The 15,926-nt window shown below is 43.6% G+C and overlaps 2 protein-coding genes across 8 annotated transcripts in view; one reads left to right on the top strand and one right to left on the bottom strand.

Annotated features, from left to right (window-relative positions):
• The first annotated feature begins 2,548 nt into the window (after positions 1 to 2,548).
• Positions 2,549 to 15,926, top strand: part of CYP3A7 (cytochrome P450 family 3 subfamily A member 7) — a 51,314-nt gene continuing 37,936 nt past the window's right edge. For 2 of the 4 annotated variants that reach the window (XM_077994340.1, XM_077994342.1), the window contains exons 1-3: positions 2,549 to 2,833; positions 6,963 to 7,056; positions 12,073 to 12,125. In XM_077994340.1, coding sequence (XP_077850466.1) covers positions 2,763 to 2,833; positions 6,963 to 7,056; positions 12,073 to 12,125 — 218 coding nt within the window. In that variant the 5' untranslated portion in view covers positions 2,549 to 2,762. 4 annotated transcript variants of the gene reach the window in all.
• The window catches only part of ZSCAN25 (zinc finger and SCAN domain containing 25), a 119,914-nt gene continuing 112,188 nt past the window's right edge, over positions 8,201 to 15,926 (bottom strand). For 3 of the 4 annotated variants that reach the window (XR_013414662.1, XR_013414668.1, XR_013414670.1), the window contains 2 exons: positions 10,409 to 10,638; positions 8,201 to 10,305 (listed from right to left, as the gene is read on the bottom strand). The gene's annotated coding sequence lies outside the window, so the exon portion shown is untranslated. Of the gene's footprint in view, positions 10,328 to 10,408; positions 10,639 to 15,926 lie in introns of all 4 variants that reach the window. The other variant, XR_013414669.1, reaches the window with a different exon arrangement.

Here is a 15,926-nt window from a genome sequence, read left to right as displayed (position 1 = left end):
AATTATTTTCCTTTGCAGAACACCACCAATTGCATTAGTTAGGACACAGTGGTGGATGCATTTGAGTTCCAAGCAACGATTAATCTATCACCGTTGGTATAGATTCCAACCAATCAGACAACCTACTGAAGTTTGTAAGGCAGGTAAACCTTTATCTTAGAATAAAAATCATGTGCTTTAGAGGAAAGAAGAAAACATATTCGTTTCCATAAGAGTTTTGTTTCTAAAAAAAAAAAAAAAATGAGAAGAAAGGCTCTGGGTTTAGGTGAGCTAATGAAGTTGTTGATAGTCATTAGATGACACTGGAATCTTTACTTGTCTGAGTGTGTTCTGTGCACCTCTCAGTGTGGGAACATAGGGAGATCCTCCAGCAATGCCACTGATATGGTCAGAAACTGCATCTTTCTTTCTCCCTGCTGAGATGAGATGGAGTCCTTTGTTCTAGAAGACCCATGGGGTGGTGCTGGGAGTAACCCTTGAGACAGGAACACAAATCTCAACCAATTTGTGGTTGCAGCCTTGAGTCTCACTATTTCCCATGGTGACGCTTAGCAGGGAATGGCAGATGCACCAGAGCAGCAGAGGACCTTCTATCTCCCTTCCTGTTAGCTTTTTATAATGTTTTATTGTGATCAGTAGCAGCTGGGAAGCTACTTGCAATCACTGAGCCTCAGTTTCTACATCTGTAAACAGGAGATAGGAGCATGGCCCTATGTCATGTGCTCAGTGAAGCCACTGAAAGGAGATAGATATGTATCAGAATTCCCTGGGCTTTTATCCTGCTTCTCCTGGGGACTGTCACCCACCTTCCCATGTCTGTCCTTTGTTGGTTTGACACTTGCTGTCACTTCTTTTCTTAGGTACCTATCTAGGGCTCCGTTATTCCAGGGATTCCAGAGTTATGGCACATGCATACCTCCATCCAAACATGTTTATGTGTCTCCTGCTTCACTAGGCTGTCCCCAAGGAAGATGTGGCTCCCACAACACACCTGGCACAACACTGCATGTGACATTACCCACTTGGCCTTGAATCTGACATGGAATCTGGCATGATGTTCACCCACTCGTCCCAGGTCCTGAGCAGCCCTGGAGGCGTAGGGGCCAGAGGGATGGGAAAAGGTGCCTTTCTAGGGTATCAGTTTCTGCAGGACAGCTGAGTGTGAGAAAGAATAAAGAGAGAAGGAAGTACACGAGCACAGCTTAAACATCATCTATTTCTACTGAGTTTTAAGAACTCTGAGATTTTGTTTGTTATGTAATCCATTCATCAGGCCAAGCAGACACAGAACTTGGGTCTGAGTGATGATAATGAGCTGATATGATTTTCACACCCTCATCACTGAGATCTCTCCCATCAGGAATGGGTCAGGGGGCTCACAGGTGGCAGCAACTGCTATTACAGGCCTCATCTCTAGCAGCTCCTGGGGCCTGCTCTCCTCCCATTAGAAAATCCTCCACTTGTCAAAAAGGAAGCCATTTTCTTTGAATTGCAATTCCACTCCCAAGAGGCTAGGACCATTTATTGGAGTCCTTGATGCTGTGTGACCTGCAGTGACCGCTGCCCCATCATTGCTGGCTGAGGTGGTTGGGGTCCACTTGGTCATCTGGACAGCTGTTCTCTTCTCTCCTTTCTCTCCTACTGTTTCCAGACATGCAGCATATCCAGAGAGTAGGGACCACTCTGGTAAAGAACCTGTCTGATTGCTGTCTATGCAGGACTTTTGAAAGCTTCACAGGAAGCAGCACAAATTGATACTGTTCCACGAAGCCATCAGCTCCATCTTATCCATGCCCTGTGTCTTTTTTAGGGGTCCTCTTGCCAACAGAATCACAGTGGACCTGCCTGAAAGTGCAGTGACAGCAGCTGAGCCACAGCCAAGAGCTCTGGCTGTATTAATGACCTAAGAAGATGGAGTAGTCACCACAAGGTCACAGGAAGTCATATGCAGGGAACCAGCAATTTCGGCCAAGTCAACTCCACCAGCTTACTGGTAACCAACTGTGTATACAGCAACCTGATAGGGACCGGAGCCATGACAGTGAATAAGACCAGACTATGCCCTTGAGGAGCTCACCTCTGCTAAGGGAAACAGGCATGGAAACACACAATGGTGGTAAAGAGGAAAGAGGACAATAGGACTGCATGAAGGGGATGGAAAGTACCCAGGAGAGGAAACGGTTAAATGTGTGTGAGGACGTTGGTGAGGAAAGACTCTAAGAGAAGGCTTTGTCTGGCTGGGTTTGGAAGGATGTGTATGAGTCTTCTAGGGGGCACAGGCACACACCAGGCATAGATAAAGATCTGCAGGAATGGCTTGTTGGGATGAATTTCAAGTTTTCTGGAATGAGGACAGCCATGGAGACAAGGGCAGGAGAGAGGAGATTTAATAGATTTCATGCCAATGGCTCCATTTGAGTTTCTGATAAGAACCCAGAACCCTTCGACTCCCCAGTAACATTGATTGAGTTGTTTTTTATTTCACATAGAACATGAACTCAAAGCAGGTCAATGAGGGGTGTGTGTGATTCTTTGCCAACTGCCCGGTGGAGAAGCCTCTTCCAACTGCAGGCAGAGCACAGGTGGCCCTGCTACTGGCTGCCACTCCAGCCCTGCCTCCTTCTCCAGCATATAAACAATCCAGCAGCCTCAATGAATCACTGCTGTGCAGTGCAGGAAAGCTCCATGCACACAGCCCAGCAAACAGCAGCACACAGCTGAAAGGAAGACTCGGAGGAGAGAGATAAGGAAGGAAAGTAGTGATGGATCTCATCCCAGACTTGGCCGTGGAAACCTGGCTTCTCTTGGCTGTCAGCCTGATACTCCTCTATCTGTGAGTAACTGTCCAGGCTCCTCTTCTCTGTTTCCTTGGACTTGGGGTGCTAATCAGGCCTCTTTTTCCCTTCTCTGTTTTGAAGATCAAAAAGGATGTTCAGGCCGGGCGTGGTGGCTCACACTTGTCCTCCCAGCCCTTTGGGAGGCCGAGGCAGGTGGACTGCCTGAGGTCAGGAGTTCAAGACCAGCCTGGCTAACATGGTGAAACCCCATCTCTACTAAAATTACAAAAATTACCTGGGCTTGGTGGTGCATACCTGTAGTCCCAGCTACTTGGGAGGGTGAGGCAGGAGAATCGCTTAAACCCGGGAGGCAGAGGTTGCAGTGAACTGAGATCATGCCACTGCACTCCAGCCAGGGTAACAGAGTGAGATTCCATCTCAAAAAAGAAAAAAAAAGATTTTCAAGGAGAAGTAGCTTAAGTTTTGGACGCTACAAACATATACAGGTTACGATGGATCTTTTGCAGATCTATAAAGGAATAAATAAGCCTCTCCCCCATCCATCTCTAGTGTCAAGAAGGGTTCAGGGACAGCATTGATACAGGATAATCTAATTGACAATGGTTTGGACCCAGCTTACTAAACCAGAATTTGGATTTTACATTTTTCCCTTTAACTTGCAGGAGAAGAGGATGAATCTTCTCACCGGTGGGATCCTGACATGCTAGGGCAGGTGGAGAGAAGTGTCACTCCCTACTGTGTAGTGGAGGCTTCCTGCCTGTCACATTTTACTAACTCAATTTCACAGTTATTAAGAGTAAGGGGCTGGGCGTGGTGGCTCACGCCTGTAATCCCAGCACTTTGGGAGGCCGAGACGGGCGGATCACGAGGTCAGGAGATCGAGACCATCCTGGCTAGCACAGTGAAACCCCGTCTCTACTAAAAAATACAAAAAAATTAGCCGGGCGAGGTGGCGGGCGCCTGTAGTCCCAGCTACTCGGGAGGCTGAGGCAGGAGAATGGCGTGAACCTGGGAGGCGGAGCTTGCAGTGAGCTGAGATCCAGCCACTGTACTCCAGCCTGGGTGGCAGAGCGAGACTCCGTCTCAAAAAAAAAAAAAAAAAAAAGAGTAAGGAAACATGGTGATATGAAAATAGAAAATACACACCTCGTTTTAATTCTTTCACAGAAAGTTTAGCAATTTGGTGAGTTGGGGTAACATAGTTTCCATCTACTGGCATTTTAACATGAATTGACATGGCTTAAATTCATCCTTTTTAAAGCCAGATTTTTTTTGGAGATAGACTATTTCCAACATGTGCCTTCTGGGTGATAAAAGAGGGCTATTAGTTCAGTATTTGTGACAATAAATATGTATAAAATAACCTCACCTTTCCAGAATAATGTCAGGAATATGAGTCTAATGCACAAATGTATATCTCTATGACAAGATTGCATGTGTCTTTTTAAAAATACCTTCTCAAGAGTTTATTTCAATACCCCCATTTCAAATAAATCTGCTTAGCAGGTTATCCTTAACTCTCAGGGCAAGGAAGTAAACAAGACTGTGAGTCTGTGATGATAGCAAAAGCATCCAGGTAGGATCAAGATGAAGTGAGAAAATATTCCTCACCCCTCAGGTAGAACTCCAAATAGATATTCATGGTTCCTGTCCCCCTAGTGGAGGTCACTTGAAGGGCAAACATTTTGGCATCTCATCTGCTTCAAGCTTGGACACAGGGGCACCATCAGTGTCATCTGTGTGTGGTTGGCCATGTTGTGGGGCTGTCACTTCAGATCTGGCAGTCAGGCAGATAGTACCTGAGACTTACACGATGCCGGTACAGCCCAGTATTCAGAAGCTATAGTGTAGACCATGTCCTTCTTAGGCCTATACAATTATGTGCAATAGATGACTGGCTTTTCTGTTAGCCTCTTCATTGAAAACTAAAGCAGCATTACTCTACCAAACAGAGAGAAGCTAGAAAGAAACGCAACAGTTTGCCCAGCCCAGCTTCTGCCTTGACATGGTACCAGACACTTGCCTAGATCTTTCCTGGGGGCCAATGCTGCTGACACATTAACTCAATAGTTTGTCCTGGCCTGAGAGATCATGTAACTTGTAGAAAGTTTAGAAGCAGAAATTAGTGTCATTGATTTGACTTGGCTGTGACAACAAAGGAAGGAACTGGAGTGGGAGAACCCAAGGTCACCCTGGTTTTGGTAGATGGTGCACACACTTCCACTAACTGTTCTGAGGCAAGGATCCAAATGCACTATTGGGCCTGGCTATGCTGTCTCTGCTGGGTTCTCCAAACACGAGCCTCCAGGCCATTTCTCAGTTGTATTTTGCCACATATTATCAGAGTCACTGGATTTGTACAGAACGTTTGGAACCTATACTGCCTTAAGGACAACCCTTTTAAAAAAGAGAAAACAAGGTCCTAATTCAACTGTCTGGAACATTTTGTGGTTACTTATGTGGAATACTGCATCTTTCCTATCAACAGGAAGGTACGTGGACATTAGAAGGTGTCTTTCAGCTGAAAGCACATATGAGACATATGGATCCTTTTATATACACCATATTTTTCAGCCACATTTTCCCAATTTGCCTCTCTGGGGCCAAGCTTGTGGGACTAGCAGATTCATGGTTGAATTGATGGCTGGTGACCTCTTCCATCAGCCTTTCTTCTTCCTCCAGTCTTCCACCTCTCAGTAATATCAGACTGGGAAGGTCTTCACACATCCAGAACCCCTAGTTTGGGGAGTCCACACGTGACCCATCAAAGATGAGTTGCAAGCAGGCCTGCCTTAGGAAACAGCAGCCTTAATGCGTTTTCCAACAGAGATAGTTCATGTGCAGAGGCAATAAACTGCTTTGTAATTGATCACCTTGAAAAAAATGAGCATGTCTGATGTTTTGGTCTTTTCTTCCATTGCTGTAAGAAATATCACAGGGTGGATAATTTATAAAGAAAAGAGATGTATTTGGCTCATGGTTCTGCAGGCTGTACAAGAAGCATAGTGACTTCTGCCTCTAGGGAGGCCTCAGGAAATTTACAATCATGGCAGAAGGTGAAAGAGAAACAGACAGATCTTACATGACTGGAGCAGAAGCAAGAGAGGGTGGGGAGGAGGTGCTGCACACTTATAAACCACCAGATCTGATAAAAACTCATTGTCACAAGGACAGCACCCAAGGAGGATGGTGTGAAACCATGAGAAACTGCTCCTAGGATCCAATCACCTCCTATCAGGCCCCACATCCAGCACTGGGGATTACATTTCAACATGAGATTTGGGTAGGGGCACAGATTAAGACCATATCACTGACACTGTGCTTATCAGGTGAATATCACCAGCTAGAAGGCAAGATTCCACAAGAGGAGGAATGTCCTGGTTCTTAGTTGTGATTCTTCTGCACACTGTCATTCAGGGAAATATGAGTCAATCATCCTCCCCAGTAGCTCAAATCAACCAGATCATCTGACCACAGAGACTTAAGTGTAGCTGAAAGGTGCTCGCATTTCTACGAGGCCAATGGAAGCCTGGAGCACAGTTATCAATCTGTAGAAATAAGGACTCCGTGACTCCTCCAACACCTCTCTGTGAATGACGGCTTAAGAAGGCCCAGTTCCTAAAACAGGGTCAGAGCTTAGAGGGAAGGGAAAGCATAAATGACTCTGAGCAAATGCTAAAGACAGGGTCACCATAGGCTCTCAGTGACCCCCTGTGACCGAGTGGATGTAGTGATGCAAAATCTCATCATCACTGCAGGAAAAAAAAATTCACCCTTTCTACCTAGAATGAGAATCCCAAAATCAGGGAAGAGTTCACTTACTAAAAAGGCATAAGGGAATGAAGTGCCCTGGCGGAATTCCTGCCTGAACCTCTCAGGATCATTCACATTTGAGAACATTTATCAAGTATTCATTCCAGGAATGGGACCATGAAGACTTCTGCTGCTTTGAGCTAATCATTGTAACTTTTTGGTGTCTCATGGTGGAGGTGCCAAAGGACCTTATGAACAACATAATCATTGTCGTCAGAGTTACTGTTATCTTTTATTGCCTTAATGTTACCTCCCTCTCTTGAGCATTCCAGTTCCTCAGTCAGTGACTCACCAGTCCCTATATCTATAAAGTCACAATCCCTGTGGCCTGATTTCTGTTTCACTTTGTAGATATGGAACCCATTCACATGGACTTTTTAAGAAGCTTGGAATTCCAGGGCCCACACCTCTGCCTTTTTTCGGAAATGTTTTGTCTTTCCGTAAGGTGAGTGTTTTTGAGCTTCGTCTTTTGCTTCTTATGATTGCAAAGAGCAACTTAGTTCCATCAGTAAAAATGCTTCTCCTCAGGAGGAAGGTCTGAGGTTTTATACGTTCAGAAACAGTGTGTAGGCATCACCCAGAGCATGGCAAAGTTTACCCTGGGGCTCTCTTGCTAACTCTCAGGAACCTCAAGTTTGCTGCAGTTGAACAGCCCAAATCTCAGGTAGATCAGCAACTTGATGTGCAGACATTGTGAGCACCATAAAGAGCATTTCCTTTTTGCTCGATGTAGGTTCCCAGGAAGGTACAGTCATACTTAGTATTAAAAGTAGGAACAGAAGCCCCTGATTGTGGCTTGTTATCTGTGGACGTGAGAGTAAAATTTCCTCTCTGTAGCAAAATCTCATGAATAGCCTTTTTTCCCTTCCTCCTGCACAGTTTTGAAACTCAGTTTATTATTATTAGGGAAACCAAGTATTTACCATTGGGTCATTTGTACCTTGTTGAAGCCTCTCCAAAAAATGCTAAATTTCCTGAGGATATTCCCATGGCTCTACCACAGCTCTTACTCCCCATGACATCTTTTGCCACTTTGAGATACAGAACAAAGGTGTCCTGCTTTACTTCTTTTCCTTTGAAGGTTGCGTCTTGTGGGTGAGTCTGAGCAGGGAGTGGATGTAACTGAGATGAGATAGTGGTTGTCTATTAACCTCAGATATTTAAGCACAATATGAATTTGTGGGTTTATTTTTTACACAAAGTCAGAATCACATGCAAAATCACTATAAAGGGGATGATTTGACAAAATTATTAAATATTTAATTTCACTAAATAGAATGTCCTATGTGCCACATGGACTGTGAACTTTGGCTGAGCCTTTGTGCCTAACCTTATCTGATGCTCTGTTCAGGGCCTCGTCCCTGGATGGAAAATTATGAGCTCATCTCCACAGGGCCAGCAACAGCAGTCAGCTCTCTGGCTTAGACAATCTTTCCTGCATACCTGAGGCTTGTTTCTCAGATTCTAGTTCTCCCAAGTGAGGGCTCTGTTGTCTAATTTTTGCCCAGTAATTTCATCTTTTTTCCCTCTGCAAAAGCAATAATTTCCCTACTTTCACACGCATCCTTGTGAGGAGGCCAGCAAACAGCTTTGTGTGAGCAATAAAGGTTTTTAATCACTTGGGTGCAGACCAACTGAGTCTGAAAAAGGAGTCAGCGATGGGAGATAGGGGTGGGGCAGTTTTATAGGACTGGCGTAGCAGTGGAAAGTTAAGACAGGAGCTGGCTGTTTCATTTCTTTTGTAGTTTTCAGTTGTCTCAAGCCATCTGGATGTACACGTGCAGGCTTGGGCCCAGAGGCCTGACATTCCTGTCTTCTTATTTTAAGAAAAATAAAACATAATAGAGGTGAAGTGTTGGGGCAGCAAAAATTCTTGGGGGGTGGTACAGAGAGATAATGGGCGATGTTTCTCAGGGTTGCTTCAAGCGGGATTAGGGGATGTGTGGACACCTTAAAGAAAATTTTATAATGAGTTGCAAGGAATAGGAATTTAGGCTGTGGAGAGATCTTGGGGCAGATGATGGTACCGTGAACTTGTTAAAAGTAAAATTTGTCATATAGAATAATTGGTGATGGTCTCAATACGTTTTTGTATGAATTGAGAAACCAAATGCAAGACACAAGGCCTAAATAGAGAAGGAGAAAAACAGGTACCAGGGGACTAAGAATAGGGAGGAGCCAAGATGCCCAGTTAGAAAGTGTCTACATGGGTCCAGAGTAATTATTTGCCTGGGTGGTGAGATTTTGGGCTTTATCTTTAAGCTTTTTTTATATTGTTATATACCAGGCCAGATTGGTTTAGATAAAAATAACATTCTTCATTTAAAAATATACAGAGTTCTCCTTTTTCAGCAGTGAGTAGGTCAAGGCCTCAGCGACTTTGGAGGATGACTACAGCTAAGGAGTCAACCTGGGCCTGAAGGACTGATAAAGTTTGTGATATATCTGTAATGCTAGTAGAAAAATCATTAGAAAGGCTACAGAAAGTTGTGACAGAAGTTGAAACGCCTAGTTATACCTGGGGAGTCCATCTTGTATTGGCAATGGGGATCCTCTTGGGGAACTGCCCTTGTGCCTTCTTGAAGGTCTGGCTCATGACACCAGTGGGTGTCAGTGTGAGATTGGGCTATGGTATAAACTGTTTCCCGCTCATCTTAGGAGAGGGTAGAAGTCAGGAGGACATTTAAGTCCCTCCAGGTTAAATTGTAGGACTGAGTTAAATATTGGAATTCCTGTATATATTTAGTGGGGTCTGATGAGAAAGAGCCTAAAAGGTGACTGATGGGAGAGGTCCAATAGAGAAAAAGGCACCTGACTATGCCTTCAGCTCCAGCCACCTCTTTAAGAGGAAATTGTTGGGCGGGGGGGAAGGGCTAGTCTCGGACTGAAACTGTTAGCTGGATCGGGTGTGAGGAGGGGAGGTGATAGAAGGATTATACAGTGGAGGAGCAGAGGCTGAGGAAGAATTGGGACTTGGCCTGTTGAGGAGCAGCCTGGTGGGGAGGGGAGAGGTCAGATGGGTTCATAGAAAAGGAGGATTCAAAGGACTCAGAGCTTGGGGTGGAGACTGAAGGAAGAGACAGGAGAGAAAGAAGAAAGATTTAGAATGAGTCACATTGGGAGCAGAGACTATGGAGAGACCAATGTGTAAGAGAATGCCTGGATGTCAGGCACCTCAGACCATTTGCCCATTTTTCAACAAAAATCATCCAGGTCTTGTAAGATGGAGAAATCAAGTGTCATTTTCTGGTTATTTGGAACCATTGTCAAGTTTGTATTGGGGCCAAGCAGCATTGCAGAAGAAAATAAGGCATTTAAGTTTTAGGTCAGGTGTTAGTCAAAGGGGTTTTAGGTTTTGAAGAACACAGGCTAAGGAAGAAGGGGGAATGGAGGGTGGAAGTTTGCCCATAGTGAAGGAGGCAACCCCAGAGAAAAGAGAAGGTAGAGACACGGAGATGAGGGGATGGTACTTGCCACCCAGGGAAGGTGGTACTTGCCATCCAGAGGAGGTGGTACTTGCCACCAAGGTGAACGATCAAGGCAGGCATACGGACAGTGATCAGATACGTCTGAAATGTGGGTGAATCACCAGGCAGACATCTCTACAGTGATTTAGACACCAAGGGAAGACTGTTCCTGAGTTCATGACCAGCACCAGAGTTTTGAGTTCATGGATAAAACGCATCTCCTCTGTCTGTACCAGAAAGGGAAAGAAACTGAAATTAAGGAAGGGAGAGATTGAAGGGGGGAGGGATAGCAAGAGAGGTTGGAGAAGAGAATAAAAAGAGGCTGCTTACCCGATTTAAAATTGGTGAGATGTCCTTGGACTGGCTGTTCTGAGGACCCAAGGTCATAGGTGGATCTCCTCATGGAGTGAGGGTGAGGACAGGGAACTGGTCTCCCGAAGGAGTCCCCCGTCCTGGGTCTTTGGCACCAAATGTCATGCACATCCGTGTGAAGAGACCACCAAAAAGTCTTTGTGTGAGCAATAAAGGTTTTTAATCACCTGGGTGCAGGCCAACTGAATCTGAAAAAGGAGTCAGCAAAAAGAGACAGGGGTAGGGCAGTTTTATAGGACTGGGGTAAGCAGTGGAAAGTTACAGTTAAAAGAGGTTATCTATTGTCAGCAGAGGAGGGGGTCACAAGGTTCATGGTGGGGAGATCATAAGACTTATTGTCCAGAAGATTGTCACGAGGTTGATCGATTGATCAACTGGGGCAGGGCAGGAACAAGTCATAATGGAATGTTGTAAGGTTGGTCAATCAGTTAAGACAGGAGCTGGCTGTTTCACTTCATTTGTAGTTTTTGGTTGCCTCAGGCCATCTGGATGTATACATACAGACTTGGGTTCAGAGACCTGAAACCCACCATCTTTCCCATGTCAACTCTTTAGTAGATGAACCCCCAAGATACACATTCGAGGGACTTTCTTTTCCATAGTTAAAACTTCACCCCTGAAATGTAGAAACAGGAAAGTTTTCCAGTGCAAACTCCAAGCAAGTGTCATAATTTGCTGTGTCCGATGTGTAGAGGGGACATTTTTTCAGAACGTCCATGTTAAGCTGGAACACTGGAAAGCAAGTCCTCTTTGTCATTTTGTCACTCACTCATTTTCTCACTCAACAAACATGCCTCGGCCGGGCGCGGTGGCTCAAGCCTGTAATCCCAGCACTCTGGGAGGCCGAGGTGGGCGGATCACGAGGTCAGGAGATCGAGACCATCCTGGCTAACACGGTGAAACCCCGTCTCTACTAAAAAAAATACAAAAAACTAGCCGGGCGAGGTGGTGGGCGCCTGTAGTCCCAGCTATTCGGGAGGCTGAGGCAGGAGAATGGCGTAAACCCGGGAGGCGGAGCTTGCAGTGAGCTGAGATCCGGCCACTGCACTCCAGCCCGGGCGACAGAGCGAGACTCCGTCTCAAAAAAATAATAATAATAAAAATAAAAAAAATAAAAAATAAAAAAACATGCCTCACACTTATCTAAATCTGCTAGTCTAAAAGAGGTCCCTCATGTCTGTAACTTTCTAATTCTGCCAGAATCCTAAAGTGAGCTCATGAAATAAATGAAAAGGATGAAGAACAAAGAGATAAAAGAGTGTATGTTCCCTTCTGACGCTCTCCCTTTCCCTTAACCTCAGTTTCTCCACATGCCCCTGGAGGTGATCATTCAGGGAAAGCAAAGAGACATCAGAAAGACAAGGAGTTACTTAGTATTTATACACAAGGATCAGTCATTCAGTATCCACAACACTTAAAGAAAATTCAAGAGTGATTTTAAATTTCCCATGTCAAATACCTCCTCTGTTTTCTCTCCTTTCCCTTATGATGTCTCTAAATAAGCTTCCCCTAACTGCCGGCAAGTCTAATTTCATTGGATTTGACTGTTTTCAGCCCCAATTAGAGGCAGGGTTAAGTACATTTAAAACAATAATCAAATATTATTTTGTTTCTCCTCCCAGGGCTTTTGGACGTTTGACATGGAATGTTATAAAAAGTACAGAAAAGTCTGGGGGTGAGTATTCTAGAAACTTCCATTGGATAGACTTGTTTCTATGATGAGTTTACCCCACTGCACAGAGGACAGTCTCAGCCCAGAGCCTCTTGGGATGAAACTCTTGCCAACCTAACTACAAACAGAGAGGCTCTCTGAAAGAAGAGGATACGTATTTGGGAGTAGAGTATTAGAATGGGAATCTGTGTGCCATTATAAGCTATGTGCAAATTCAGGGAGGGAAAGGAAGACAAAGATGTTCCAAGGAAAATATGAGGAGGACTTCACATGGGTTTTGAAATAGTTCTCCTTCACTACAAAGATCAGTAACAAGGGTGATGCCACACCAAGTTTGGACAGGCAGTTGCTTGGCAGGTGTCCTTGCAGAAATATTTTTGTGTAAAGTTGGGATGGGCTTTTTGCAAGCTTGTGGTTTTGCAAAGTCTTTTGTGATAGTTTTGTTATCAGGCACTCAAGCATCATAGCCTTCTGTGATTTGTCAGGGTTTTTAATCACACACATAGGCACACAGACACACTGACACACACATGTGCCACAATTTTGGTTCTCACAACGTTCACACTCGCTATTGTAAAACTCTTTGAGGCTTGTCCTACCAAGGATCCCGTATGCCATCAGGTGTTGAGGTCTTCGGTCTAAACAAGGCTGGGAGCATTGTGGTTACCACTTTTCTCCAGGCTTTGGTGGCCCAGGGACTCCCAGCATCATGTTCTGTCCAGTATCTCCCTATTCCCCCCTTCTTTTTTTCTTCCCTTGGTGCCTTTTATCTCATGCATTGTCTCAGATGCTTCTAATATGTGCTCATAAATGCAGGGCACTGTCTTCTTCCCACATCGATTCACTTTCAGTTAAAAGCCAAAACTCTTTCATTTAAACTTAGGATTTAACATGCTTTTGAAAGAAGGGTTGAGAGATATAGAGAAACAGACTGGGAAATGATTTATGCTCTGTTGTTTCTTTTTTTTAACTTTCTGTGTAAGTGTAGAATTTTTCGTTCTGTTTTATTATTAACTTTAAGCCAAGACTTTTTAATAGAAGGATATACAAATATATCTTTGTCTATACCTTTCTGATGAATTTGAAGAAATGGTGAATATTCTTTTTTTTTAAATTTATTTATTATTATTATACTTTAAGTTGTAGGGTACATGTGCATAACGTGCAGGTTTGTTACATATGTATACTTGTGCCATGTTGGTGTGCTGCACCCATCAACTCGTCATTTACATCAGGTATAACTCCCAATGCAATCCCTCCCCCCTCCCCCCTCCCCATGATAGGCCCCTGTGTGTGATGTTCCCCTTCCTAAGTCCAAGTGATCTCATTGTTCAGTTCCCACCTATGAGTGAGAACATGCGGTGTTTGGTTTTCTGTTCTTGTGATAGTTTGCTAAGAATGATGGTTTCCAGCTGCATCCATGTCCCTACAAAGGACACAAACTCATCCTTTTTGATGGCTGCATAGTATTCCATGGTGTATATGTGCCACATTTTCTTAATCCAATCTGTCACTGATGGACATTTGGGTTGATTCCAAGTCTTTGCTATTGTGAATAGTGCTGCAATAAACATACGTGTGCATGTGTCTTTATAGCAGCATAATTTATAATCCTTTGGGTATATACCCAGTAATGGGATGGCTGGGTCGTATGGTACATCTAGTTCTAGATCCTTGAGGAATCGCCATACTGTTTTCCATAATGGTTGAACTAGTTTACAATCCCACCAACAGTGTAAAAGTGTTCCTATTTCTCCGCATCCTCTCCAGCACCTGTAGTTTCCTGACTTTTGAATGATCGCCATTCTAACTGGTGTGAGATGGTATCTCATTGTGGTTTTGATTTGCATTTCTCTGATGGCCAGTGATGATGAGCATTTTTTCATGTGTCTGTTGGCTGTATGAATGTCTTCTTTTGAGAAATGTCTGTTCATATCCTTTGCCCACTTTTTGATGGGGTTGTTTGTTTTTTTCTTGTAAATTTGTTTGAGTTCTTTGTAGGTTCTGGATATTAGCCCTTTGTCAGATGAGTAGATTGCAAACATTTTCTCCCATTCTGTAGGTTGCCTGTTCACTCTGATGGTAGTTTCTTTTGCTGTGCAGAAGCTCTTTAGTTTAATGAGATCCCATTTGTCAATTTTGGCTTTTGCTGCCGTTGCTTTTGGTGTTTTAGACATGAAGTCTTTGCCCATGCCTATGTCCTGAATGGTACTACCTAGGTTTTCCTCTAGGATTTTTATGGTATTAGGTCTAACATTTAAGTCTCTAATCCATCTTGAATTAATTTTCGTATAAGGAGTAAGGAAAGGATCCAGTTTCAGCTTTCTACTTATGGCTAGCCAATTTTCCCAGCACCATTTATTAAATAGGGAATCCTTTCCCCATTTCCTGTTTCTCTCAGGTTTGTCAAAGATCAGATGGCTGTAGATGTGTGGTATTATTTCTGAGGACTCTGTTCTGTTCCATTGGTCTATATCTCTGTTTTGGTACCAGTACCATGCTGTTTTGGTTACTGTAGCCTTGTAGTATAGTTTGAAGTCAGGTAGCGTGATGCCTCCAGCTTTGTTCTTTTGATTTAGGATTGTCTTGGAGATGCGGGCTCTTTTTTGGTTCCATATGAACTTTAAAGCAGTTTTTTCCAATTCTGTGAAGAAACTCATTGGTAGCTTGATGGGGATGGCATTGAATCTATAAATAACCTTGGGCAGTATGGCCATTTTCACGATATTGATTCTTCCTATCCATGAGCATGGTATGTTCTTCCATTTTTTGTGTCCTCTTTTATTTCACTGAGCAGTGGTTTGTAGTTCTCCTTGAAGAGGTCCTTTACATCCCTTGTAAGTTGGATTCCTAGGTATTTTATTCTCTTTGAAGCAATTGTGAATGGAAGTTCATTCCTGATTTGGCTCTCTGTTTGTCTGTTACTGATGTATAAGAATGCTTGTGATTTTTGCACATTAATTTTGTATCCTGAGACTTTGCTGAAGTTGCTTATCAGCTTAAGGAGATTTTGGGCTGAGACAATGGGGTTTTCTAAATATACAATCATGTCATCTGCAAACAGGGACAGTTTGACTTCTTCTTTTCCTAACTGAATACCCTTTATTTCTTTCTCTTGCCTAATTGCCCTAGCCAGAACTTCCAGCACTATGTTGAATAGGAGTGGTGAGAGAGGGCATCCCTGTCTTGTGCCAGTTTTCAAAGGGAATTTTTCCAGTTTTTGCCCACTCAGTATGATATTGGCTGTGGGTTTGTCATAAATAGCTCTTATTATTTTGAGGTACGTTCCATCAATACCGAATTTATTGAGCGTTTTTAGCATGAAGGGCTGTTGAATTTTGTCAAAAGCCTTTTCTGCATCTATTGAGATAATCATGTGGTTCTTGTCTTTGGTTCTGTTTATATGCTGGATTATGTTTATTGATTTGCAAATGTTGAACCAGCCTTGCATCCCAGGGATGAAGCCCACTTGATCATGGTGGATAAGCTTTTTGATGTGTTGCTGAATCCGGTTTGCCAGTATTTTATTGAGGATTTTTGCATCGATGTTCATCAGGGATATTGGTCTAAAATTCTCTTTTTTGGTTGTGTCTCTGCCAGGCTTTGGTATCAGGATGATGTTGGCCTCATAAAATGAGTTAGGGAGGATTCCCTCTTTTTCTATTGATTGGAATAGTTTCAGAAGGAATGGTACCAACTCCTCCTTGTACCTCTGGTAGAATTCAGCTGTGAATCCATCTGGTCCTGGACTTTTTTTGGTTGGTAGGCTATTAATTATTGCCTCAATTTCAGAGCCTACTATTG

This window comes from Macaca mulatta, chromosome 3 (assembly GCF_049350105.2).
Source record: "Macaca mulatta isolate MMU2019108-1 chromosome 3, T2T-MMU8v2.0, whole genome shotgun sequence".
Classification (NCBI taxonomy): Eukaryota; Metazoa; Chordata; class Mammalia; order Primates; family Cercopithecidae; genus Macaca; species Macaca mulatta.
This window is presented reverse-complemented; position numbering and strand designations above follow the sequence as displayed.